Below are 27500 nucleotides of genomic sequence, written 5' to 3' on the forward strand. Positions count from 1 at the left end.
TATCTGTCTGTCTGTCTGTCTGTCTGTCTCTCTCTCTCTTTATTCTTAAACCTGTTTCATTTCCCTTTCTTCTTTCTCCTCTCCTGCCAAATCGCCCCCTCTCCCATCTCTTATTCTACCATTTCGTCTATTCTCTTCCTCTCCTCTTCTTTCTTTTATTCTTTTTCCCCCTATTCCTTTCTCCCTCCCCTCCCCCCTCTCAGCCCTTCTACCTCCATACCTCTGCTCCATTTTCTTCCCTCACCCCACTCTCTTTCTTCCCCTCCCTACCCTCTCCTCTTCCTCCTCCCTACCCTCTCCTCTTCCTCCTCCCAACCCCCACCCCTTCCCCCCTTCCCACCTTCACCCTCTCCTTCTACCCACACCCACCCTTTCCCCTCTCCCCATCCTCCCTCCCTCCCCCTCCCCTCTCCCTATCCTCCCTCCTACCCCCTCCCCACCCACATTCCTTCACCTCTTCCCACCCTCACCCTTCTCCCTACCCACCCTCACCCCTCTCCCTTCCCACCCTCACCCCTCTCCCTTCCCACCCTCACCCCTCTCCCTCCCACCCTCACCCCTCTCCCTTCCCACCCTCACCCTCTCTCTGCCCACCCTCACCCCTCTCCCTTCCCACCCTCACCCCTCTCTCCCTTCCCACCCTCACCCTCTCCTTCCACACCCACACCCTTTCCCCATTTTCTCCTCCCCTTTAATCCTTCCCCCTCACCACCCCCACCCCTTCAAAGCCCCTCCCCCACCTCTTACCCCTTCCTCCCTCCCTCCCCATCACCCCCTTGAAGACGTCAGCCTCTCCCCCATCCCCCTATCCCCCCTTGAAGACATCACCCTCCCCCTCCCTCCCCATCCCCCTTGAAGACGTCAGCCTCTCCCCCTCCCTCCCCATCCCCCCGTGAAGACATCCCCCTCCCCTCTCCTCATCTCCCCTTGAAGACGGCAGCCTCTCCCCCTCCCTCCCCATCACCCCCTTGAAGACATCACCCCTCCCCTCCCCCCTCCTCATCTCCCCCTTGAAGACATCATCCCCCTCCCTCCCTATCCCCCCTTGAAGACATCACCCTCCCCCCTTCCCCCTCCTCATCTCCCCTTGAAGGCGGCAGCCTCCCCCCTCCCTCACCATCCCCCCATCCCCCCCCCCTTGAAGACATCACCCCTCCCCCCTCCCCCCCTCCTCATCTCCCCCTTGAAGACGGCAGCCTCCCCCAGCTAGACGAAGCAAGCGCCTGGCCAGGAATAACTGTCTCCTCAGCCAAAACCGAGGGGAAGGGAAGGAGAGGGGAAGCCAAGGGAGGGGAGAGGGGATTAAGGGGTAGATGGAGAGGGGCGCAGGTGGCGAGAAGGGAGAAGGAGGTGAAGCGAGAGTGATAAAAAAAAAGAGGAGAGAAGTGGGTCCGAAGATAAAGGAAGGAGCTTGGGTGATGGTGGAGAAGTGGTGGGGGAGATTGATGAGAGGGAGAGAGAGAGAGAGAGAGAGAGAGAGAGAGAGAGAGAGAGAGAGAGAGAGAGAGAGAGAGAGAGAGAGAGAGAGAGAGAGAGAGAGATTGAAAGAAAGAGAAAGATTGAAAGAAAGAGAAAGATTGAAAGAAAGAGAAAGACAGAAAGAAAAAAAATATAAAGAACGATAAAGAAAGAAAGAAAGAAAGAAAGAAGGAAAGAAAGAGAAAAAAAAAGACAACGAAGACGAATGAGAAGCCTTTATACGTCAATAAGAATTGTCTTTTTCCATCATGCGATCTCTATAAATCGCGTGGGAGATGGACTCGCCATATCGACTATGTCCTAGCTTGATGATTACTCTACAGACTTTCCTTTTAATTAAATTTCAAATTCATCTATCTATTCGTATATTTATCGTTCTATTTACATATATACGTACAGACGTATGTAGACATTTATATGTACACATATATATACATACATAAATAAATATATATATATATATATATATATATATATATATATATATATATATATATATATACATATAATATGCGCACGTACATACATACATACAGAGAGAGAGAGGGAGAGAGAGAGAGAAGGAGAGAGAAAGAGTAGGAGAAAGAGAGAGATACAGACAAACAGACGGACAGACAAAAAAAAAATAAAAACCGCCTCCCTCTACCCCCCAAAAAAAAATCAAAACAAATTTGAAAAAAAAATCTAACCAACAACATCAAACAAAGAAACAAACAAAACCAAACATCTAAACACAGCCTTAACATTTAGCACATCAAGGCATCTCCAACAATGGAAAAATCCCAGAGATAAACAGACGAGTACGTTGACAAATCATAAGCATCTGCGCGTGTGAAATGAAAGATGAATTTATTGCAAGAAAGGAGATAACATGCAATATATAAACAGAGAGATAAGATGGAAAATTCGATATGATAAGGCCAATTTTTCAAAAGAAAGAAAATATGTCACATTTTAAGTTAAGGAAAGATATAGTGTACGTGATTGTAGTATATTATTTTTTTTTATATAAGGTGAAGGGTATTCGGATAAATCAGTGTGTTTGTTTGTTCATATGCGCGCACGCATATATACAAATACATACCCACACAAAACACGCAAACACACACAGACACACAAACACACACAAATATACATACACACAAACACACACAGACACCCCCACCCCTATACACACACACAAACACACACAGACACCCCCACCCCTATACACACACACACACACACACACACACACACACAGACACACACACACACACACACACACACACACACAATCCCCCCCACACGCACACACACACAAACAAACACACAAACACCTCCTCCCCACCCACCCCCTCCTCCCTCCCCACACACACCATAAAATAAACGAATTTCTTTTTTCTTCCCCCTCTTTTTTTTTTTAGCGAAGATGAGGTCATGGTACACTTTCCGAGGGAGCAGAGTTAGCGAAGTGTGAGGCGGTGAGGGCGCGTGATGTATGGGCGTGGCAGGGATAAAGATGAGAGTGCTGGCAGGGTTACGGGTCGAGATCCTGATGGATATCCTAGACCAATCGCCAGTGGTCATCCTGGAGGAGGAAGAGGAGGAGGAGGAGGAAGAGGAGGAGGAGGAGGAGGAAATAGAGAAGGAAGAGGAGGAGGAGGAGGTGGAGGAAACAGAGGAGGAGGAGGAGGTGGAAGAGGAAGAGGAGGAGGAGGAGGAGGTAGAGGAAACAGAGGAGGAGGAGGTGGAGGAAACAGAGGAGGAGGGGGAGGAGGAGGTGGAAGAGGAAGAGGAGGAGGAGGAGGAGGTAGAGGAAACAGAGGAGGAGGAGGTGGAGGAAACAGAGGAGGAGGGGGAGGAGGAGGTGGAAGAGGAAGAAACAGAGGAGGTGGAAGAGGAAGAAACAGAGGAGGTGGAAGAGGAAGAAACAGAGGAGGAGGTGGAAGAGGAAGAGGATGAGGAAACAGAGGAGGGGGAGGAGGAAACAGAGGAGGAGGAGGAGGAGGAGGAGGAGAAGGAGGAGGAGGAGGCGGAAGAGGAGGAGGAGGAAACAGAGGAGGAGAAAGAAGAGGAAGAAGAGGAAGGGGAACATGAGGAAGAGGAGGAGGAAACATAGGAGAAAGAGGAGGGGGAGGAGTAGGAGGAGAAAGAGGAGGAAAAACAGAGGAGAAAGAGGAGGAGGAGGGAACAGAGGAGAGAGAGAAGGCGGAGGAGGAGGAAGAAGAGGTAGACAGAAAATTTCACATAGAGACAGCAGACGAAAAAAAGGCGAACGAAAAGACAAGGAGAGGCGAGAAGCTTAAGGAGAACTTCTGCCATTGGGGGCTAAGGGGTTGGGGTAGGGGGGAGTGGGGGAGGTAGGGGGGAGGTTGTTCCGACGCCTCACCCGAGCGTACGTAAAGTTAGCAACATATAATGACACTTTGGGGCCTCTCATTTTCGAACTTAAATGGTGACCTAAAACTAAGCACACCTGCAGGAACCTCCACAAAACTTCGAGCTGGAAATCACACTTATAATTAAGGTACCTCCTCCTCGTGGCACCTTCCTTCCGCGCCCTAATGTCCCCGTACACAGAGGCGATATTAGGACGAACTACAGGACCCCCCTTGTTATCCAGGATTGTGTAGATCTCGACGTCAAGACTGGCAGCTCAGGGAGAGAGACGAGAGACTCTTCCGAGGATGAGCTAATCCACAAACACTCAACTTATACCAAACTTTTCCACATGCCTCACGCGCGTCGCAGATGACGCGGGGCCGGAGTCCTCGTCGCATCTCTCCGCCTCCTCTTCATCAGGACTCTCTCTCCGCCTCCTCTTCGTCAGGACTCTCTCCGCCTCCTCTTCGTCAGGACTCTCTCCGCCTCCTCTTCATCAGGACCAAGTTCTCCGGGGAACAACACACGCCTTCGAGTGCGAACTCCGGGCGAAGGAGAGACGGAGGCAGAAGTGCTCGTGGAGGGGGAGTTCGCGGAGGCTCTCGCTCTCCTCGCACAGCCGCGTCGTCGCCTACAGCAATTGCAGCTCTTAACCTCAGGGCCTTTCGTAAAGAGGCACAGCCTGCGCGCGGAAGGAGGGCGGCGGCGGAGGCAGGTCCCGCCCGAAGACGCATGACTCAGTGACGTATAAATGATTTTTATTTGCATATGCATATTTGTATGTGTGTACATGCATGTATATATATGTATATATATATATATATATATATATATATATATATATATATATATATATATATATATATATATGTATATATATATATTATATATATATATATTTATATATGTATATATATATATTATATATATATATGTATATATATGTATATATATGTATATATATATATATATATATATATATATATATATATATATATGTATATATATGTATATATATGTATATATATGTATATATATGTATATATATATATGTGTATATATATGAATATATATGTGTATATATATGTATATATAAATATATATATATATATATATATATATATGTGCATGTGTGTGTGTGTGTGTGTGTGTGTGTGTGTGTGTGTGTGTGTGTGTGTGTGTGTGTGTGTGTGTGTGTGTGTGTGTGTGTGTGTGTGTGTTAGAGAGAAAGAGACAGACAGACAGAGATGGACATGAGGTGAAGCAGTCACCCCCCCCCCCAGTCCGTCTCCCGCCGTGTCTGAGCGAGCGTGTCTGCGTTGGCTAATTAGTCAGGTCGGTTCAAGCCTCCGCCATTAGGATATCGTGACCGTCTTGTAAAGCTGATGGAGTGATGGCTGAGCTTCTCTCTCCCACGGCCCTCCCCTCCTCCCCCTCCACCTTCACGCCCCTCCCCCCTCTTCCCTCCTTCACGCACCCCCCCCCTCCCTTCACGCTCCCATACCCCCCCTCCCCTCCACCTTCACGCCCCCTCTCCCCTCCTTCACGCCCCCCCCCCTTCCCCCCTCCTTCACGACCCCCCTCCCTCCTCCTTCACGCCCCCTTCCCCCTTCCTACCCGCCCTAATAACCCCCTCCTCCCTCCCCGCCTCCCTCCTTCTTCACGCCCCCTCCCCCCTCCCCCCTCCTCCCCTCCTTCACGCCCTCCCACCCTCCTCCATGAATGGGCGGTGGGTGGCGTGCTGTTACCTGTGGGGAGGGCAAGGGGGGGGGGGTGAGAAGGGGGTGAGTGGGTGAGATGCCAACAAAGAAACACGTGACTGTGCAACATATCTTGGTAATACACGTGTTTATCTATCCGCGCGTTCGCATGTTGATGTGCAACATTCGAAGCGGCGTGGGCGTGGGTGGGTGGAAGGCGTATTCTCCGATAAGGACTTGTATTCAATAACTGAAGGTAGAGGAATATAGGGAATCATGCAAGCACACGTACATAAATACGAACACACACAAGCACACACACATAAATACAAACACACACAAGCACACACACATAAATACAAACACACACAAGCACACACATAAATACAAACACACACACAAATAAATACAAACACACACAAATAAATACAAACACCCACAAATAAATACAAACACACACAAATAAATACAAGCACACACAAATAAATACAAACACACACAAACACACACTTACACACATAAATACAAACACACACACACACATAAATACAAACACACATACACACGCACACATAAATACAAACACATACACACATAAATACAAACACACGCACAAACATAAATACAAACACACACAAACACACGCACACACACATGAATACAAACACACACACATAAATACAAACGCACATACACACACACATAAATACAAACACACATACACATAAATACAAACACACACAAACACACGCACACACACATGAATACAAACACACACACACACACACACACACACACACACACACACACACACACACTTACACACATAAATACAAACACACACACACGTACACACAATACAAACAAACACACACACGAAAACACATTCGCCAACGATAATGAAAACACGAGAGAAAAACATCAATAAATCATGTCCCAAAACAACGAGAAACAAGATCTTCAAGAAAATAAATGACTTCCCAAAAATCTAAAGAGAGAGAGAAGAAAAAAAAACAACACATCCGTGATGAGCAGAAACGATGAAGGAAGTCTTCTCTTCCCTCCTCCTCCTCCTCCTTTTTCTTCTTATCATTATTATTATTATTATTATTATCATTATTATTATTCTCCTCCTCCACCTTCTCCTTCTCATCCTCTTTCTCCTCCTCCTTCTCTTACCTCCTCCTCCTCCTCCTCCTGATCGTCTCAAGAGTTAGTGGAAGCCTCTCCTTCCCCCTCCTCTCCTCTCTACTCCCTTCCCCCTCCTTTCCTTTCCCTTCCCTCTTCTCCTTCTCCCTCTCTTCCTCTCCTCTTCCCTTCCCTCCTCTCCTCTCCTTTTCCCGCCCTCTCCTCCTCTCCCTCCCCTAACCTCCTCTCCCTTCTTCTCCTCCCCTCCCTTCCTCCCATCTCCTCTCCTCTCCCCTCCTCTCCCTCCCCTGCCCTCCCCTCCTCTCCTCTCCCTTCCCCTCCCTTCCTCTCCTCTCCTCTCCTCTCCTCTCCTTTCCCCTCCCTTCCTCCCCTCTCCTCTCCCCTCCCCCCCCTTCCTCTCCTCTACACTCCCCTCCTCCCTTCCCCTCTCCCCTCCTCCCTTCCCTTCCTCCCATCTCCCTTCCCCTCCCCTCCTCCCTCCTCTCCCGCGTGGAGGGCCATCAATCAATGGAGATTAAATCCAACTTGACGTTGAATTAACAGCAGAACAGCGAGCGGTCTTCACTTTTATTTCTTTTTTTCTTTTTTTTTTTCTTTCTCTCTCTTTCTTCTTTTTTGTATCCTTTCCCCCCACCTGATGTTTCTTTGTCTAGACTACAGAGCCCCGTTGTTCCATCTCAAGATCTGATTACACCTGTCTAAGTCATTATTCTTATATCCGAATAAGGGTCTTTCCACATCTATTACATATATGCATAATCATTACATATATGTATATAATTCTACAAAGCGCGAGAGACAATTGTAACATGAATTAATTTAAATGACTGAATAACGCACACACAATTCATAATTTCAATTTTATTTTCATTTATCTTTTTTTTCCCCCGCAAAATGAAAGCCAATATCGAAAATGCTGACTGATAGTCTTCTTTTACTCCTTTGTAATCTAGACTTTTTTTAAAGACTTTTTTTTCTCTCTCTCTCTACATGTCCTAAGGTCGCTGATCTTAAGGTCGAAATTGCCAAAAAAAAAAAAAAAAAAAAAAAATCTTTGACGAATTCTGCTTACGAAGGAGAAGAGGAATAACAATATGATTTCCGTTTCGAAAAAAAAAATCTACTGGTGGAATAGATATTAAAAAGATATGTTTAAGTAGAAATAGTCCATAGGCGCGCAATCCTCTTTGGACATTTCCGCTTCTTTCTTGTCATCGGGATTATAGTTTGTACATTCTCTACTGTGTGTGTGTGTGTGTGTGTGTGTGTGTGTGTGTGTGTGTGTGTGTGTGTGTGTGTGTGTGTGTGTGTGTGTGTGTGTGTGTGTAGATAGATTGATAGATAGATAGATATGTGGATAGATAGATGATATGTGTATAGACAGATAGATAGATAATTAGATAGATAGGTAGATAGATGATATGTGAATATATAGATAGATAGGTAAATGGATACATGGATAGATAGATAGATAGGTAGGTAGGTAGATTGATAGATGATACATGGATAAATAGATAGGTAGATAGATGATATGTGAATATATAGATAGATAGGTAAATGGATACATGGATAGATAGATAGATAGGTAGGTAGGTAGATTGATAGATGATACATGGATAAATAGATAGGTAGATAGATGATATGTGGATAGATAGATAGATAGATTCTCTGTGCATAAACAAATACATGAATAAATAGATAAATAAATATCATAAATGTACATATATATACATATATATATACATATATATACATATATATATATATACATATATATATATATATATATATATATATATATATATATATATATATACATATATACATATATATATATATAAATATATATATATATATATATATATATATATATATATATATATATATATATATATATAGTGTGTGTGTATGTGTTTGTGTGTGAATATATGTATACAAATATATATAAATATATATAGAACTATGTATACGAATATATATGTATATATATATATATATATATATATATATATATATATATACATATATATATATATATACATACATACATACATATATATATATATATATATATATATATATATATACATATATACATATATATATATATATATAAATATATATATATATATATATATATATATATATATATATATATATATATATATATATATATATATATATAGTGTGTGTATATGTGTTTGTGTGTGAATATATGTATACAAATATATATAAATATATATAGAACTATGTATACGAATATATATGTATATAAATATATATATATAAATACACATATATATATATATATACATACATACATACATATATATATATATATATATATATATATATATATATATATATATATATATAACGCTTCGATCTCACTCTATATACTTCCAGGTAGGAAACAACACTATACAATAAAATTCTCCTAAATTTGGCATCCCTACCTGAAAAAGAGTCTGGTTAGTATTTTCTTATTTTTTCTTATCTTCACTCTGCTGACCTCACATGACCCCGGACAAGCCGTTGACCCTTCGTTATATCCCGCATCTTCCACGCTCAACGTTATATCCCTTTTGCAGATATATTTCGCATAAAATCTCCCAACCGCAGGCAACGTGACAGAAAAAAATAGATCCTGTGTATTGTTTTACATTTATTTAATCAACTTGAATGTCTATCTATCCATCTATCTATCCGTTCGTATTTTTGTATGAAATCAAATACCTTTTTTGGCCTTTGATTCAAAAGAAGTTGAAGAAAGTCGGGGTTAATAACACTACAGGACTGCAAATAACAAATAACATACAACACTGCAAATAAAGAAGCTAAAGAGGATATTGGTGCAACTTGCAACAGGCAACGACCTTTACCTTCTAATGACTCCTGACCTGGAAGACGCCTCTGCACTCTGGCGTAGGAGGCGGCTGCGAGAAACTTTTTTTGTGCATATCAAGGAAGTAGGAGACGAACCATACACACACAGACAGACACACACTCTCTCTCTCTCTCACACACACTCTCTCTTTCTCTCTCTCTCTCTCTCTCTCTCTCTCTCTCTCTCTCTCTCTCTCTCTCTCTCTCTCTCTCTCTCTCTCTCTCTCTCTCTCTCTCTCTCTCTCTCACACACACACACACACACACACACACACACACACACACACACACACACACTCACACACACACACACACACACAGTCCTATATATACATACATATACATATATATATATATATATATATATATATATATATATATATATATATATATATGCATGTACATATATATATCAGAACAGGATGCATCCTGACGGAAATTCAAGCAAGGCAAAATAATATCAAGAAAGGAATACAAAATGTAATGATAAAATGTTTTTCATCCTTTTTCCAGACCAACTTTTATGAAACATTACACACCTGTAACATCTCGCAATACTGGTAATTAAAATTTGTTGCCCAAGTTTGGTCAATAACAGATGGGGAAAACCGATTTGAATTCACCTTTCCTTGGCGCCGAAGTGGCTCGCCGCCCCAGGAGAGGGATCCTGGCACCGTGGCATCCAGGGCGATCAATGGGGGGGGGGGGGGGGGGAGTATGCTCGCACACGCAAAAGCAACAGTCGCGCTATCACGCACACGCACGCACGCACAAGCAAACACATACACACACACACACATTCACACGCACACACAGTTACATATATATACTCACACACACACACACACACACACACACACACACACACACACACACACACACACACACACAGTTATATATATATACTCACACACACACACACACACACACACACACACACACACACACACACACACACACACACACACACACACACACACACACACACACACACACACACAGTTATATATATATACTCTCTCACACACACATACACACACACACACACACACACACACAGTTATATATATATACTCACACACACACACACACACACACACACACACATATATATACATATATGCATATATATATATACATATATATATATATATATATATATATATATATATATATATATATATATATATATATATATATATATATACATATATATATGGGGGAAAATCCCACCATCACCTCCACCTCCCGATGCACAGGTGGATTAGGGGGAGGGGAGGGGGGGGTGACGGTAGTGCCCCCGGGGTTGACTTTCCTCGGGTTTCCCTTCATCTGTTGCCTTAGGGAGCTTCCCAGGGGGTTTGGTCCAGGGGGAGGAGGGAATGGGGTGATAGGGGTGCTGTTGTTGTTGTTGGTGTTGGTGGTGGTGTTGTAGTTGTTGTTGTTGATGTTGTTGGTGTTGATGTTGTTGTTGATGTTGTTGGTGTTGTTGTTGATGTTGTTGTAGTTGTTGTTGATGTTGTTGTAGTTGTAATTGTTGTTGTTGATGTTGTTATTGTCGTTGTAGTTGTAATGGTTGTTGTTATTGTTGTTGCTGTATTGTAGTTGTTTTTGCTGTAGTTGTAATTGCTGTTGTAGTTTGTGTGGCTGTAGTTGTAGTTGATGTTGATACTGATGATGTTAAATGTTGATATTGTTGTTGTTGTTAATGTTAAAGTTAAGGTTAATGTTGGTTATCGTGTTAATGTTAATGCCAATGTCCATGTTGGCAATGGTGTTATTGCTAACATAAAGTAGATGATGATGATGATGATGATGATGATGATGATGATAATGATAATGATAATGATAATGATAATGAGAATGAGAATGAGAATGATGATGATAATGATGATGATAATGATGATGATAATAATGATGATAATGATGATAATGATAATGATAATGATAATGATAATGATGATGATAATGATAATGATGATGATGATGATGATGATGATGATGATGATGATGATGATGATGATGATGATGACGACGACGATGACCATGACTACGAGGACGATGATGACCATAACGATGACGTTCTCGTTGTTGTTGGTGCTGCTGCTATTTTTTACAATTTTCTCCATAATCACCATTTCATTCCCTTTCTATCTTTTATCGATTCCTTAGATGTTTCAATCTCCTTGTTCTTCCTCCTTCTTCCGCCCCCCCTTCCCCCATCCGCCCTCCCCCTCCCCCTTCTGCCCTCCCCCTTCCGCCCCGCCCCGCCTCCCCCTCCCCCTCCCCCCTTCCGCCCCCCTCCCCATCCCTCCTTCCTCCCCCTCCCCCTTCCGCCCCCCTCCCCTCCCCATCCCCCCATTTTGAGAAGTTTCCAGTACCTCTAAGGAAGGGAATTTAATTAGTGTGAGGACGTGTTTACAACTAAGACGAGAAATATATACATGGTAGTTTTCCCTCCATTATTTCTTTTTCTTTTACTGTTTTCTTTCTCTCTCTCTCTTTTTTTTTTTTTTTTTTTTTTTTTTTTTTTCTTTTTTTTTTTTTTTTGGTTTCCTTCCCTTTTTTCGCCTAAAATTCCTTTTCGTTGAATACCAATTTAGCGTACATGTATAATCCTCTTTCGAAAGGTTGGAAAAAGTACATAAGCGGTCTCTTCTTTTTTGCGAACTCCTTCTGCAACCTTTTTGCTTGTTCACTTCCTCTCTTTTGATCTCTCTCTCTCTTCCTCTCTTTTAAGTTCATTTCTCTTTCTCTCTGTTTTTTTTTTTTTTTATTCTACGTGTCTCTCTCTATCTCTTTCTTTTTTCTTTCTTTCTTCTCGTGTCTCTCTCTGTCTATCTCTTTCTTTTTTCTTCCTTTCTTTTTTTCTCTCTCTCCCCTCCCTCCTTCCCTCCCTTCCTCCTACCTCCGGCTCTCCCTCCCATCTTCCTCCTCCTTCCTTCCCTCCTTCTCTCCCTTCCTACTCCCTCCCTCTCTCTTTCATAGACATCACTTTTTCCCTCTCCCTCATCTTCTCTTTCTCAACCTCCTCTTACATATTCTTCTTTTTCTATCCCTCCAGTTCTACTCCCGTCCCCACCGTCACTCCCACCTTCACATCCATTACCTCCACTTCCATCACCTCCACCTCCACTTCCTTTTCCTCCTCCGCCTCCACCTCCACCTCCGCCTCCTCCACCTCCAACTCCACCACCACCTCCCTCTCCCCCTCCAACTCCTCCACCTCCACCTCCCCCTCCACCACCTCCCCCTTCACTTCCACCTTCACCTCCACCTCCATCTCCACCTCCACCTCCATCTCCATCTCCCTCTCCACCTCCACCTCCACCTCCACCACCCCCATCCCCACCTCCACCTCCATCCCCACCTCCACCTCCCCCTTCCCCTCCACCTCCTCCCCCTCCCCCTCCTCCTCCACCTCCACCTCCATCTCCATCTCCCTCTCCACCTCCACCCCCACCACCCCCATCCCCACCTCCACCTCCATCCCCACCTCCCCCTCCCCCTCTCCACCTCCACCTCCACCTCCTCTTCTCCAAGACCTCGGCGACCCATCCGATCTGACACGCTATCCGGAACAGCCTAAAAGTGGGCGGGAAGGCGAAGGTCGCGTCGTGTACGGACCTCCAATAATTTGTCAGGCGGGGGCGGAGGCAGCGGTTGTCGAGCAGCAGCTGTGGATGTTATTATTTAAATTTCAGCTGCACGCCGGCAACGCTTCCGACTAGAAAATTAACGAAAATGAAATGCGCAATTTTTTTTTTAAACACTGACCGGGTTCTTTGTGTGTGCGAATTTCCGCCATGGCGAGGGTTGGCCAATCAAAATGCTGTTGTGCGAGGGCCGGCGGGGAATTCCCTCTGCTTTGCTTAGTATTTTACTCTTTCTTTCTGTTTCTGTGTCTGTTTGTCTGTCTGTCTATCTGTCTCTGTCTCTCTCTTTCTTTCTCTCTCTCCCTCTATCTATCTCTATCTCTTCGTTTCTCTCTCTCTCTCTCTCTCTCTCTCTCTCTCTCTTTTCCTTTTCTTTTTTCTCTTTATCTTTCTCTTTCTGCCCCTCCTCCCTCTCCCTCTCCCGCTCCCACTCCCCCTCCTACTCCCTCTCCCTCTCCCTCTCCCCCTCCCCTCCCCTTTCCACTCCCCTTCCCCTCCCCTCTCCCTCTCCCCCTCCCTCTCCCCCTCCCCCTCCCTCTCCCTCTCCCACCAGAAAACGCCTTCCCAACCGGTCATGTCCTCCTTCCTTCCGCCGACGCTGGCACTCCCTTGACCCGGGCGGGCGGGAGGGCCAGAACGCGAGCCCGTGACGTCATCTCTCCGACCTTATCTCGGGAGGGAAAGCAAGTTGGTCTGCGGAGGCTGAGGGCGACCCCCGCAGGGCCGTCTCGAGTCCGGTTGACGAAACGGCGTCAATCCGGTTAACGAAACGTCGTCAATCCGGTTAACGAAACGTCGTCAATCCGGTTAACGAAACGTCGTCAATCCGGTTAACGAAACGTCGTCAATCCGGTTAACGAAACGTCGTCAATCCGGTTAACGAAACGTCGTCAATCCGGTTAACGAAACGTCGTCAATCCGGTTAATCCTCTCCCTGTCCCTGTCCCCTCCCCCTCCCCCTCCCCCTCCCTCTCCCCTTCCCCCTCCCTCCCCCCCTCCCCTTCCCCCTCCCTCTCCCCCCCCCTCCCCCTCCCTCTCCCTCTCCCACCAGAAAACGCTTTCCCAACCGGTCATGTCCTCCTCCCTTCCGCCGGCGCTGGCACTCCCCTTGACCCGGGCGGGCGGGAGGGCCAGAACGCGAGCCCGTGACGTCATCTCTCCGACCTTATCTCGGGAGGGAAAGCAACTTGGTCTGCGGAGGCTGAGGGCGACCCCCGCAGGGCCGTCTCGAATCCGGTTAAGGCCGTCTCGAATCCGCTGAGGATCGGTTAACGAGACGTCGTCAATCCGGTTAACGAAACGTCGTCAATCCCGTTACCGAAACGTCGTCAATCCGGTTACCGAACCATCGCAAATCCGGTTAACGAAACGGCGTCAATCCGGTTAACGAAACGGCGTCAATCCGGTTAACGAAGCGTCGTCAATCCGGTTAACGAGACGCCGTCAATCCGGTTAACGAGACGCCGTCAATCCGGTTAACGAAACGCCGTCAATCCGGTTAACGAAACGACGTCAATCCCGTTACCGAAACGTCGTCAATCCGGTTACCGAACCATCGCAAATCCGGTTAACGAAACGGCGTCAATCCGGTTAACGAAACGGCGTCAATCCGGTTAACGAAGCGTCGTCAATCCGGTTAACGAGACGCCGTCAATCCGGTTAACGAGACGCCGTCAATCCGGTTAACGAAACGCCGTCAATCCGGTTAACGAAACGACGTCAATCCGGTTACCGAACCATCGCAAATCCGGTTAACGAAACGGCGTCAATCCGGTTAACGAAACGGCGTCAATCCGGTTAACGAAGCGTCGTCAATCCGGTTAACGAGACGCCGTCAATCCGGTTAACGAGACGCCGTCAATCCGGTTAACGAAACGCCGTCAATCCGGTTAACGAAACGACGTCAATCCGGTTAACGAAACGACGTCAATCCGGTTAACGAAACGTCGTCAATCCGGTTAACGAAACGTCGTCAATCCGGTTAACGAAACGTCGTCAGTCCGGTTAGCGAAACGGCGTCAATCCGGTTAACGAACCGTCGTCAATCCGGTTAATCCTCTCCCTGTCCCACTCCCCCTCCCCCTCCCCCTCCCCCTCCCTCTCCCTCTCCCACCAGAAACCGCCTTCCCAACCGGCCATGTCCTCCTTCCTTCCGCCGACGCTGGCACTCCCTTGACCCGGGCGGGCGGGAGGGCCAGAACGCGAGCCCGTGACGTCATCTCTCCGACCTTATCTCGGGAGGGAAAGCAAGTTGGTCTGCGGAGGCTGAGGGCGACCCCCGCAGGGCCGTCTCGAATCCGGTTAAGGCCGTCTCGAATCCGCTGAGGATCGGTTAACGAGACGTCGTCAATCCGGTTAACGAAACGTCGTCAATCCCGTTACCGAAACGTCGTCAATCCGGTTACCGAACCATCGCAAATCCGGTTAACGAAACGGCGTCAATCCGGTTAACGAAACGGCGTCAATCCGGTTAACGAAGCGTCGTCAATCCGGTTAACGAGACGCCGTCAATCCGGTTAACGAGACGCCGTCAATCCGGTTAACGAAACGCCGTCAATCCGGTTAACGAAACGACGTCAATCCGGTTAACGAAACGGCGTCAATCCGGTTAACGAAACGTCGTCAATCCGGTCAATCGTCTCCCTGTCCCTGTCCCCTCCCCCTCCCTCTCCCCCTCCCACTCCCCTTCCCCCTGCGCCTTCCTCCCCCTCCCCCTCCCCTTCCCACTCCCCCTCTCCCTCCCCTCTCCCTCTCCCACTCCCTCTCCCCCCTCCCTCCCCCTCCCCCCTCCCCCTCCCACCAGAAAACGCCTTCCCAACCGGTCATGTCCTCCTTCCTTCCGCCGACGCTGGCACTCCCTTGACCCGGGCGGGCGGGAGGGCCAGAACGCGAGCCCGTGACGTCATCTCTCCGACCTTATCTCGGGAGGGAAAGCAAGTTGGTCTGCGGAGGCTGAGGGCGACCCCCGCAGGGCCGTCTCGAGTCCGGTTGACGAAACGGCGTCAATCCGGTTAACGAAACGTCGTCAATCCGGTTAGCGAAACGTCGTCAATCCGGTTAGCGAAACCTCGTCAATCCGGTTAGCGAAACGTCGTCAATCCGGTTAGCGAAACGCCGTAAATCCGGTTAACGAAACGTCAATCCGGTTAACGAAACGCCGTCAATCCGGTTAACGAAACGCCGTCAATCCGGTTAACGAGACGTCGTCAATCCGGTTAACGAAACGCCGTCAATCCGGTTAACGAGACGTCGTCAATCCGGTTAACGAAACGCCGTCAATCCGGTTAACGAAACGGCGTCAATCCGGTTAACGAGACGTCGTCAATCCGGTTAATCCTCTCCCTGTCCCTGTCCCCTCCCTCTCCCTCTCCCCCTTCCTTTCCCCTTCCCCTTTCCCCTCCCTCTCCATCCCCCTTTCCCACTCCCTCTCCCACTCCTACTCCCTCTCCCCCCTCCCCCTCCCCCTCTCCCTCTCCCTCTCCCTCTCCCTCTCCCTCTCCCTCTCCCTCTCCCTCTCCCTCTCCCACCAGAAAACGCTTTCCCAACCGCTCATGTCCTCCTTCCTTCCGCCGGCGCTGGCACTCCCTTTGACCCGGGCGGGCGGGAGGGCCAGAACGCGAGCCCGTGACGTCATCTCTCCGACCTTATCTCGGGAGGGAAAGCAAGTTGGTCTGCGGAGGCTGAGGGCGACCCCCGCAGGGCCGTCTCGAATCCGCTGAGGATCGGTTAACGAGACGTCGTCAATCCGGTTAACGAAACGTCGTCAATCCGGTTAACGAAACGACGTCAATCCGGTTAACGAAACGTCGTCAATCCGGTTACCGAACCGTCATAAATCCTGTTACCAAAACGCCCTAAATCCGGCTAACAAAACATCCTAAATCCGGTTACCAAAAACATCCTAAATCCATTTAACGAAACAACCCTACTCACCCTCGAGGTAGAAGGAAGTGGTGTCGTTGTTGAGGTTGTCCATGAGGGGCTGAATGGTCTCCTTGGTGATGGTCTCGAGGACGTTGGCGCGGAGGTCGAGGTAGAAGATGTTGACGGTGGGCTTGAACACCTCGGGCCCCACGGCGAGCAGCTTGTTGTCCTGCGGCGGAGAGGGGGAGAGAGGGAGAGAGGGAGGGAGAGGGGTGTAAAGCGTGGGAATTCAGTTCCGGGTTTTTATCTATTTGTTTGTGTCTATTTCGGTTTCTATTTTTTCTGACTATTTCGGTTTCTGTCTATTTGTTTCTATCTATTCCGGTTTCTATTTGTTTCTATCTATTTGTTTATGTATATTCCGGTTTCTATCCATTTGTTTCTATTAGTTTCTATCTATTAGTTTCTGTCTATTTGTTTCAATCTGCTTGTTGTGTCTATTCCGGTTTCTATCTATTTGTTTCTGTCTATTCCGGTTTCTATCTATTTGTTTCTGTCTATTCCGGTTTCTGTCTATTCCGGTTTCTATCTATTTGTTTCTGTCTATTCCGGTTTCTGTCTATTCCGGTTTCTATCTGTTTGTTTCTGTCTATTCCGGTTTCTATCTATTTGTTTCTGTCTATTCCGGTTTCTATCTATTTGTTTCTATCTGTTTGTTTCTGTCTATTCTGGTTTCTATCTGTTTGTTTCTGTCTATTCCGGTTTCTATCTATTTGTTTCTATCTGTTTGTTTCTGTCTATTCCGGTTTCTATCTATTTGTTTCTATCTATTCCTGTTTCTATTTATTCGGCGTCCTTACAGTGTTTACGAGTGTTTAATCCTATTAATATTCTTATATTGACATAAGACAGGAGCTAAATCATTAAGAATCATTCTAACAGGTAGATTGGCATCGTCTTACCTGTAGGTTGAGCTGCAGAAGGTTGGCGAGACCGAAGAAGCTCTTTGGCGCTATGTACTTGAGGGAGTTCTCCTGCAGGTCCAAGACGCGGAGGGCCTGGAGGTCTTGGAAGGTCAGGTCGCCGATGACCTCGATGCGGTTCTTGTGGAGGTCAAGGCGCTCTAAGGCCCTCAGACCCTTGAAGGTGTCGGGGGTGATCACCTGACGAAGGGAAGGGCGGGGCGTGAGTAACAACAGAAAGGATAAGAAAAGGAGAGAGAGAATAGTTTATACTCAAAGAAATATGACTCTTTTCTAATAAGGCTGAAGCTAAAACAAACGAAAATTAAGAAAATGGTTTAAGATATCGACAGGAAAAGAGAAAATTCTCTTTATTCACTGCATAGAAACATGACAAACGAAAGCAAACGAAAAAATAAGAAAATTAATGAAACGTATAACCAGGTCATCCTCAACCCACCTGGATCTGGTTCGAGAAGAGCTCCAGCTCGACCAGGTTGTGCAGGCCCTGGAAAGCTCGGTCGTGCACGATGGTGATGTTGTTGCGGTCCATGTAGAGCTTGGTGATCTTGGGCAGGTCGACGAACACGTGGCGGTTGACCTCGGTGATGAAGTTCTCGCCGAGGGAGAGCGTGTCGAGGGACGGGAGGTGGGCGAAGGAGTTGCGAGCCAGGACCCCGATGGAGTTCCTGGCCAGGGAGATCTTGGACAGCGAGCTCGAGTTGCCGAAGCTGAAGGCGTTCACCGTCTTGAAGGTGGCGTACTGCACCTGCGGGAGGAAGGGGAGAAAACGTGGTCATGCAAAGGAGGGGAATAACGCTGTCCTCATAATACCATAATACCAAACATCCCAAAAGGGGAATCCAAATAATCGAACTAGATGATGAAACCAAAACAAAAAATAAGCTAAAAAAAGGAAAAAGAAGAAAAAGCAGAAGAAAAAAGAAAAAGAAAAGGAAGAAGAAGAAAAGAAAAAGAAAAAGAGAAGAAGAAAGAAAAAGAAAAATTCCAGAAGCCAAGAGTGCCATAACGCCAAGAAACCCGCCATCCCAGAAGCCCTCCTTGTGGCACTGCCGGCCCGGCGTACCTCAAACATCTCGAGATCCGGCAGGTGTTGGATGGCCACCGTCGGGATGTTCCTCTCTCCCTCCCCCCTTCCCCCATTCCCTCCCTTCCCCCCTCCCTCTCCCTCCATCCCAACGTACCTCAAACATCTCGAGGTCCGGCAGGTGCTGGATGGCCACCGTCGGGATGTTCCTCTCTCCCTCCCCCCTTCCCCCATTCCCTCCTTCCCCTCCCTCCCCCTCCCTCCCTCCCCAACGTACCTCAAACATCTCGAGATCCGGCAGGTGCTGGATGGCCACCGTCGGGATGTTCCTCTCTCCCTCCCCCTTCCCCCATTCCCTCCTTCCCCTCCCTCCCCCTCCCTCCCTCCCCAACGTACCTCAAACATCTCGAGATCCGGCAGGTGCTGGATGGCCACCGTCGGGATGTTCCTCTCTCCCTCCCCCCTTCCCCCATTCCCTCCTTCCCCTTCCTCCCCCTCCCTCCCTCCCCAACGTACCTCAAACATCTCGAGATCCGGCAGGTGCTGGATGGCCACCGTCGGGATGTTCCTCTCTCCCTCCCCCCTTCCCCCATTCCCTCCCTCCCTTCCCTTCCCTCCCCTTCCCCCTCCCTCCTTCCCCTCCCCCTCTCCCTCTCCCTCCCAACGTACCTCAAACATCTCGAGATCCGGCAGGTGCTGGACGGCCACCGTCGGGATGTTCCTCTCTCCATCCCCCCTCCCCCCCTCCCCTCCCCTCCCTCCCTCTCCCTCCCTCTCCCTCTCCCTCTCTCCCTCCCAACGTACCTCAAACATCTCGAGATCCGGCAGGTGCTGGATGGCCACCGTCGGGATGTTCTTGAGGGTGCCGTCGGGTCGCAGGTGGAGGGTGAGTCGCTTGATCTTGGTCTGGGACGCGAATCCTTCCCAGATGAACTCATTCTCGGACGTGTCGTTGAAGATCCAGCAGTTGCCTTCTTCGGCCTGGAAGGGAGAAGGTGGATTAATTAAAAAATGAAAATAGGAAAAAAAGATAAAAGAAATAAATAGGATTAATGAAAAATGAAAACAGGAAAGAAATGAGAAAAGAAGGATTAACTAAAAATGAAAAAAAGATAAAATAGATTTAAAAAAAGGATAAATGAAAAATGAAAACAGGAAGAAAATGAGACAAGGAGAAGGTGGATTAATTAAAAATGAAAACAAGAGGAAAAATGATAAAATAAATAAAAAAAATGAAAAATTAAAACAGGAAAGAAATGAGACAAGGAGAAGGTGGATTAATTAAAAAATGAAAACAAGAGAAAAAATTATAAAATAAATAAAAAGATAAATTAAAATTTAAAACAGGAAAGAAATGAGACAAGGAGAAGGTGGAGTGATAAGAAATGAAAAGAGAAAATGAAAGAGAAAAAAATGATAAAAGACATAAAAAGATAAATAAAAAATGAAAATAGGAAAGAAATGAGACAAGGATAAGGTGGATTAATTTTTAAAAATGAAAATAGGTAAAAAGTTAAAAGAAATAAAAAAAGGATACATAAAAAATGAAAACAGGAAAGAAATGAGACAAGGAGAAAGTGGATTAATTAAAAAATGAAAGCAAGAGAAAAATTGATAAAAGAAATTTAAAAAAGGATAAATAAAAAAATGAAAACAAGAAAAAAAAGAGACAAGGAAAAGGTGGATTGATAAGAAATGAAAAAAAGGATAAATGAAAAATTAAAACAGGAAAGAAATGAGACAAGGGTAAGGTGGATTGATAAGAAATGAAAACAAGAGAAGAAATGATAAAAAAATAAATAAAAAAAGGATAAATGAAAAATTAAAACAGGAAAAAAGTGAGACAAGGATAAGGTGGATTAATTAAAAATGAAAATATGAAAAAATATGAAAAAAATTAATAAGCGATAAGGTGGATTAATAAAAAATGGAAACAGGAAAAAATGAATAAAGAAAAGGATAAGGTGGATAAAATGATGAAAAAAATAAGGAAAGGAAAAGATGGATTAATAAAAAATGAAAACAAGAAAAATGATAAGAATTATTTTTAAAAAATAAGGTGGATTAATAAAAATGTAACCAAGAAAAAAGTAATATAAAAAGAAAAGGATAAAGTGGATTAATGAAAAAAATATTACACATGGAACGTGAAGCGAATGAAACTACGAACTTTTTTTTGGAAGAAATATTCGGAGATGCAACAGAATCAACAAAAGATACATCAATGAGGAAAAAGATACATCCTTGAGGAAAAAGATACATCAATGGAAACCACCTCAAAACCACAAACACAAACCCATCCATCACAACCCCCCCCCCCCATCTTCACCCCGCCTAATCACGACAAATAAACAAAACCTAATAATCGAAAATAAACAAAGCAAAAACAAAAAATAATAATCAAACATAAACAAGAAAAAAACAAATAAAACAAAGCCTAATAAACGAAAATAAACAAGAAAGAAATAATAATCAAACAAAAAATAAAAAAATAAACAAAAAATCTAATAAACGAAAATAAACAATAAAAACAAAACCAAAAAAACACAAATAATCGAAAATAAACAAAACAAAAACAAAAGATAAACAAAACGAAAATAAACAAAACAAAAACAAAACAAAAAAACTAACAAACGAATTATAATTATAAAAAGAAAAATAAATAAATAAATAAACGAAACTTAACCCCTCGTAAGACATATCCGAAGGCCAATCACCGACGTGGATTCCCGACGGCGTGCGCGTGCGTGAGCGCGCTGCGTCACTGATCACCCAAGTTTTACAATAAAGACACGACGACGGTTTGGCACGTGACGTCACGACCGAACTTTGACGTCTCTGCTTCCGTTTTTTTCTCTTTTCTTTTCTATTTTTAATTTTTATTTTTTTCTGTTTTTCTTTTTTTTTCCCTTTTTCCTGTTTTTTTCTTTTTTCCTTTTTTTTTAGATGGTGATGAGGTAGAGGCCAATAAGACGCTCGTGATGAGGGAGGAGGAGGAATGAGGAGGGGGAGGGGTTGGGTGGGAAGGAGGAGGAGGGGGAGGAGGAGGGAAAAGAGAAGGAGGAGGAGGAGGAGGGAAGAGAGGAGGAGGAGGAGGAGGAGGGAAAAGAGGAGGAGGAGGAGGAGGAGGAGGAGGGAAAAGAGGAGGAGGAGGAGGAGCAGGAAAAAGAGGAGGAGGAGGAGGAGGAGGGAAAAAAAGAGGAATAGGAGAAGGAGGAGGGAAAAGAGGAGGAGGAGGGAAAAGAGGAGGAGGAGGAGGGAAAAGAAGAGGAGGAGGGAAAGAAGAGGAGGAGGAGGGAAAGAAGAGGAGGAGGAGGAGGAGGAGGAGGAGGAGGGGGGTGGGGGAAGGGAGGAGGAGTGAGGGAGGGAAAGAAGATGGGTGGGAAGGGAGGAGAACTGAGGAGGGGGGTGGGGGGAGAAGGGAAAAGAGAATGAAGAGAAATGAGAAATGAGAAGGGAATGGGGATTGTGGAAAGGGAGGAGGAATGAGGTGGGGAAGAGGCTGGGGAAAGGGAGGGATGAGGAGAAGGAGGGGGTGGTGGATGGAGAGTATCTTTACAAGGAAGAAAATAAGGCAAAGAACACAAGACTGAATATTAAAAAAAGAAAGAAAGAAACGGAAAAAAACGAGAAAAAAATCTGAATCGTGAATAAATAATGAGAAAAAAATGAGGAAGGAAGGATTACATACAAAAGACGATAAAAAGAAATGAGAGCATAAGAGAGCAATGAGGTGGACAATGGAACATCAACTTCCATAACGAGAAGAAGAGAACCAGCAGAAAATGGGAAAATAAAGTTTAAAATGAAGAAGAAATTTTATATATTTTTTTTGTCTGTCTTCCTAGCCGTGTGTGTATGTATGTATGTATGTATTTGAGTATGCATGTATATATGTATTTAAGTATGTATGTATGTATGTATTTAAGTATGTGTATGTATTTAAGTATTATGTATGTATGTATGTATGCGTGTATGTGTGTATGTATGTATGTATGTATGTATGTATGTATGTATGTATGTATGTATGTATGTATGTATGTATGTATGTATGTATGTATGTGTATGTTTGTATGTATGTATGTGTGCATGTATGTATGTATGTATGTGTGCATGTATGTATGTATGTATGTGTGCATGTATGTATGTATGTATGTATTATGTATGTATGGATGGATGGAGGGAAGGATGGGTATTTGTGGGTGGATAGATGGATGGATGGATGGATGGATGTGTCTGTGGGTGGGTGAGTGGATGGATGGATGGATGGATGGATGGATGGATGGATGGATGGATGGATGGATGGATGGATGGATGGATGGATGGATGGATGGATGGATGTGTCTGTGGGTGGGTGAGTGGATGGATGGATGGATGGGTGTTTGTGGATGGATGGATGGATGGATGGATGGATGGATGGATGGATGGATGGATGGATGGATGGATGGAAGGAAGGAAAGGAGGAATGATGGATGGATAGGTGGATGGAAGGAAGGATTGATGGACGGATAGGTGTGTGGGTGGGTGGGTGGATGAATGAGTGGATAGATGGACAGATTTATGTCTAGCTGTCTATGTATGTATGTATATCCATGTACAGTATGTTTCCCTGTCAGTCTATCTGTCTGTCTGTCTGTCTGTCTATCTGTCTATCTGTCTGTCTGTCTGTTTGTCTGTCTGTCTATATCTGTTCGTCTGTTCATTCATCTCTTTCTATTGCTCTCTCTCTCTCTCTGTTTGTCTGTCTGTCTGTCTCTCTGTCTGTCTGTCTAAATCTGTTCGACTGTACATTCACCTTTTTCATCTGTCTATCTATCTATCTATCGATCTATGCAATAACATGATCACGAATAAGAATACCGGGAATAAAGACAACAAGAAAAAAGAAAAAAAACAGACAAAGGAAAGAAGAAGAAAAAGAGAAAAGAAAATAACAAAGCATTCGCCAAGACAAAAGACGGAGACGATTTCAGTTGCTGGAAACCTGGAAAACGTTCGCTGGCGGAAACGTTTGGCCGAGGGAATATAAAACGTTCGCTGGGAGAAACGTTTGCCCGAGGGAGTATAAAACGTACGTTATAGGAAAAAGTTTGCCCGAGAAAATATAAAACGTTCGCTGGCGGAAACGTTTGACCGAGGGAGTATAAAACGTTCGTTATAGGGAAACGTTTGCCCGAGGGAATATAAAACGTTCGCTGGGAGAAACGTTTGACCGAGGGAGTATAAAACGTACGTTATAGGAACACGTTTGCCCGAGAAAATATAAAACGTTCGCTGGCGGAAACGTTTGACCGAGGGAGTATAAAACGTTCGTTATAGGAAAAAGTTTGCCCGAGAAAATATAAAACGTTCGCTGGCGGAAACGTTTGACCGAGGGAGTATAAAACGTTCGCTATAGGAAAACGTTTGTCCGAGAAAATATAAAACGTTCGCTGGCGGAAACGTTCGCCCGAGGGAATATAAAACGTTCGCTGGCGGAAACGTTTGACCGAGGGAGTATAAAACGTTCGCTATAGGAAAACGTTTGTCCGAGAAAATATAAAACGTTCGCTGGCGGAAACGTTCGCCCGAGGGAATATAAAACGTTCGCTATAGGAAAACGTTTGACCGAGGAAATAATAAACGTTCGCTGGGAGAAACGTTTGCCCGAGGGAGTATAAAACGTACGTTATAGGAACACGTTTGCCCGAGAAAATATAAAACGTTCGCTGGCGGAAACGTTTGACCGAGGGAGTATAAAACGTTCGTTATAGGAAAAAGTTTGCCCGAGAAAATATAAAACGTTCGCTGGCGGAAACGTTCGCCCGAGGGAATATAAAACGTTCGCTGGCGGAAACGTTTGACCGAGGGAGTATAAAACGTTCGCTATAGGAAAACGTTTGTCCGAGAAAATATAAAACGTTCGCTGGCGGAAACGTTCGCCCGAGGGAATATAAAACGTTCGCTGGCGGAAACGTTTGACCGAGGGAGTATAAAACGTTCGTTATAGGGAAACGTTTGGCCGAGGGAATATAAAACGTTCGCTGGCGGAAACGTTTGACCGAGGGAATATAAAACGTTCGTTATAGGGAAACGTTTGGCCGAGGGAATATAAAACGTTCGCTGGCGGAAACGTTTGACCGAGGGAGTATAAAACGTTCGTTATAGGGAAACGTTTGGCCGAGGGAATATAAAACGTTCGCTGGCGGAAACGTTTGACCGAGGGAGTATAAAACGTTCGTTATAGGGAAACGTTTGGCCGAGGGAGTATAAAACGTTCGTTATAGGGAAACGTTTGGCCGAGGGAGTATAAAACGTTCGTTATAGGGAAACGTTTGACCGAGGAAATGTAAAACGTCCGTTGGCGAAAACGTTTGCCCGAGGATGTATAAAACGTTCGCTATAGGAAAACGTTTGCCCGAGGGAATATAAAACGTTCGCTGCGGAAACGTTTGGCCGAGAAAATATAAAACGTTTGCTGGCGGAAACGTTTGGCCGAGGAAATATAAAACGTTCGCTATAGGAAAACCTTTGACCGAGTTAATAATAAACGTTCGCTGGGAGAAACGTTTGACCGAGGGAATATAAAACGTTCGCTGGCGGAAACGTTTGACCGAGGGAATACAAAACGTTCGCTGGGAGAAACGTTTGGCCGAGGAAATAAAAAACGTTCGCTGGCGGAAACGGTTGACCGAAGGAATATGAAACGTTCGCTGGCGGAAACGTTTGGCCGAGGAAATATAAAACGTTCGCTATAGGAAAACGTTTGACCGAGGAAATATAAAACGTTCGCTATAGGAAAACGTTTGACCGAGGGAGTATAAAACGTTCGTTATAGGGAAACGTTTGCCCGAGGGAATATAAAACGTTCGCTGGGAGAAACGTTTGACCGAGGGAGTATAAAACGTACGTTATAGGAACACGTTTGCCCGAGAAAATATAAAACGTTCGCTGGCGGAAACGTTTGACCGAGGGAGTATAAAACGTTCGTTATAGGGAAACGTTTGGCCGAGGGAATATAAAACGTTCACTGCCGGAAACGTTTGACCGAGGGAGTATAAAACGTTCGCTGGCGGAAACGTTTGACCGAGGAATTATAAAACGTTCGCTATAGGAAAACGTTTGACCGAGGGAGTATAAAACGTTCGTTATAGGGAAACGTTTGCCCGAGGGAATATAAAACGTTCGCTGGGAGAAACGTTTGACCGAGGGAGTATAAAACGTACGTTATAGGAACACGTTTGCCCGAGAAAATATAAAACGTTCGCTGGCGGAAACGTTTGGCCGAGGGAATATAAAACGTTCACTGCCGGAAACGTTTGACCGAGGGAGTATAAAACGTTCGCTGGCGGAAACGTTTGACCGAGGGAGTATAAAACGTTCGCTATAGGAAAACGTTCGTCCGAGAAAATATAAAACGTTCGCTGGCGGAAACGTTTGGCCGAGGGAATATAAAACGTTCGCTGGGAGAAACGTTTGACCGAGGGAGTATAAAACGTACGTTATAGGAACACGTTTGCCCGAGAAAATATAAAACGTTCGCTGGCGGAAACGTTTGACCGAGGGAGTATAAAACGTTCGTTATAGGGAAACGTTTGGCCGAGGGAATATAAAACGTTCACTGCCGGAAACGTTTGACCGAGGGAGTATAAAACGTTCGCTGGCGGAAACGTTTGACCGAGGGAGTATAAAACGTTCGCTATAGGAAAACGTTCGTCCGAGAAAATATAAAACGTTCGCTGGCGGAAACGTTTGGCCGAGGGAATATAAAACGTTCGCTATGGGAAAACGTTTGACCGAGGGAATACAAAACGTTCGTTATAGGGAAACGTTTGGACGAGGAATTATAAAAATGTTCGCTATAGGGAAACGTTTGACCGAGGAAATATAAAACGTTGGCTGGTGGAAACGTTTGCCCGAGGAAATATAAAACGTTCGCTAATGATTGAAAAAGATGATGATGATGATAATGATGATGATGATGATGATGATGATGATGATGATGATGATGCCGACGACGACGACGACGACGAAGATGAAGAGGACGACGAAGATGATAAAGAAGAGAAAGATGAAAATAGAGATAAATATGACGAAGAACGAAGATGAAGCTGCTGCTGATGCAAACGTACGTACACGTGTCTGTATTCTAATCGGGACACGTGCCATCCCCGCCGCCATTGTCGACAAGAAACACCGCGAAGGAAATGCGTGAATAAAAGGGGAAAATGTGAGGGGAGACAAGGGTGCCACAATTAATACCCGGATGTTTGCAGAACTCGCTCGGAAAATGAACAACAAGAGTGAAGCGAGAACAAGAGTGAAGCGAGGGGGAAGGGAAGGAGGTGAAGGGAAGGAGGGGTAGAGGGGAGGTGGTGAAGGGTAGGAGGAGGAGGAAGAAGAGGAAAAGGAG

The 27500-nt window shown here is 45.3% G+C and overlaps 1 protein-coding gene across 5 annotated transcripts in view; it reads right to left on the reverse strand.

Annotated features, from left to right (window-relative positions):
- The window catches only part of LOC113812009 (connectin), a 1153447-nt gene that overhangs the window by 230417 nt on the left and 895530 nt on the right, over nucleotides 1–27500 (reverse strand). For all 5 annotated transcript variants that reach the window (XM_070136944.1, XM_070136945.1, XM_070136947.1 and 2 more), the window contains 4 exons: nucleotides 19913–20089; nucleotides 18521–18829; nucleotides 18061–18261; nucleotides 17168–17327 (listed from right to left, as the gene is read on the reverse strand). In XM_070136944.1, coding sequence (XP_069993045.1) covers nucleotides 17168–17327; nucleotides 18061–18261; nucleotides 18521–18829; nucleotides 19913–20089 — 847 coding nt within the window. The remainder of the gene's footprint in view (nucleotides 1–17167; nucleotides 17328–18060; nucleotides 18262–18520; nucleotides 18830–19912; nucleotides 20090–27500) is intronic.

This window comes from Penaeus vannamei, chromosome 22 (genome assembly GCF_042767895.1).
Source record: "Penaeus vannamei isolate JL-2024 chromosome 22, ASM4276789v1, whole genome shotgun sequence".
NCBI lineage: Eukaryota > Metazoa > Arthropoda > Malacostraca > Decapoda > Penaeidae > Penaeus > Penaeus vannamei.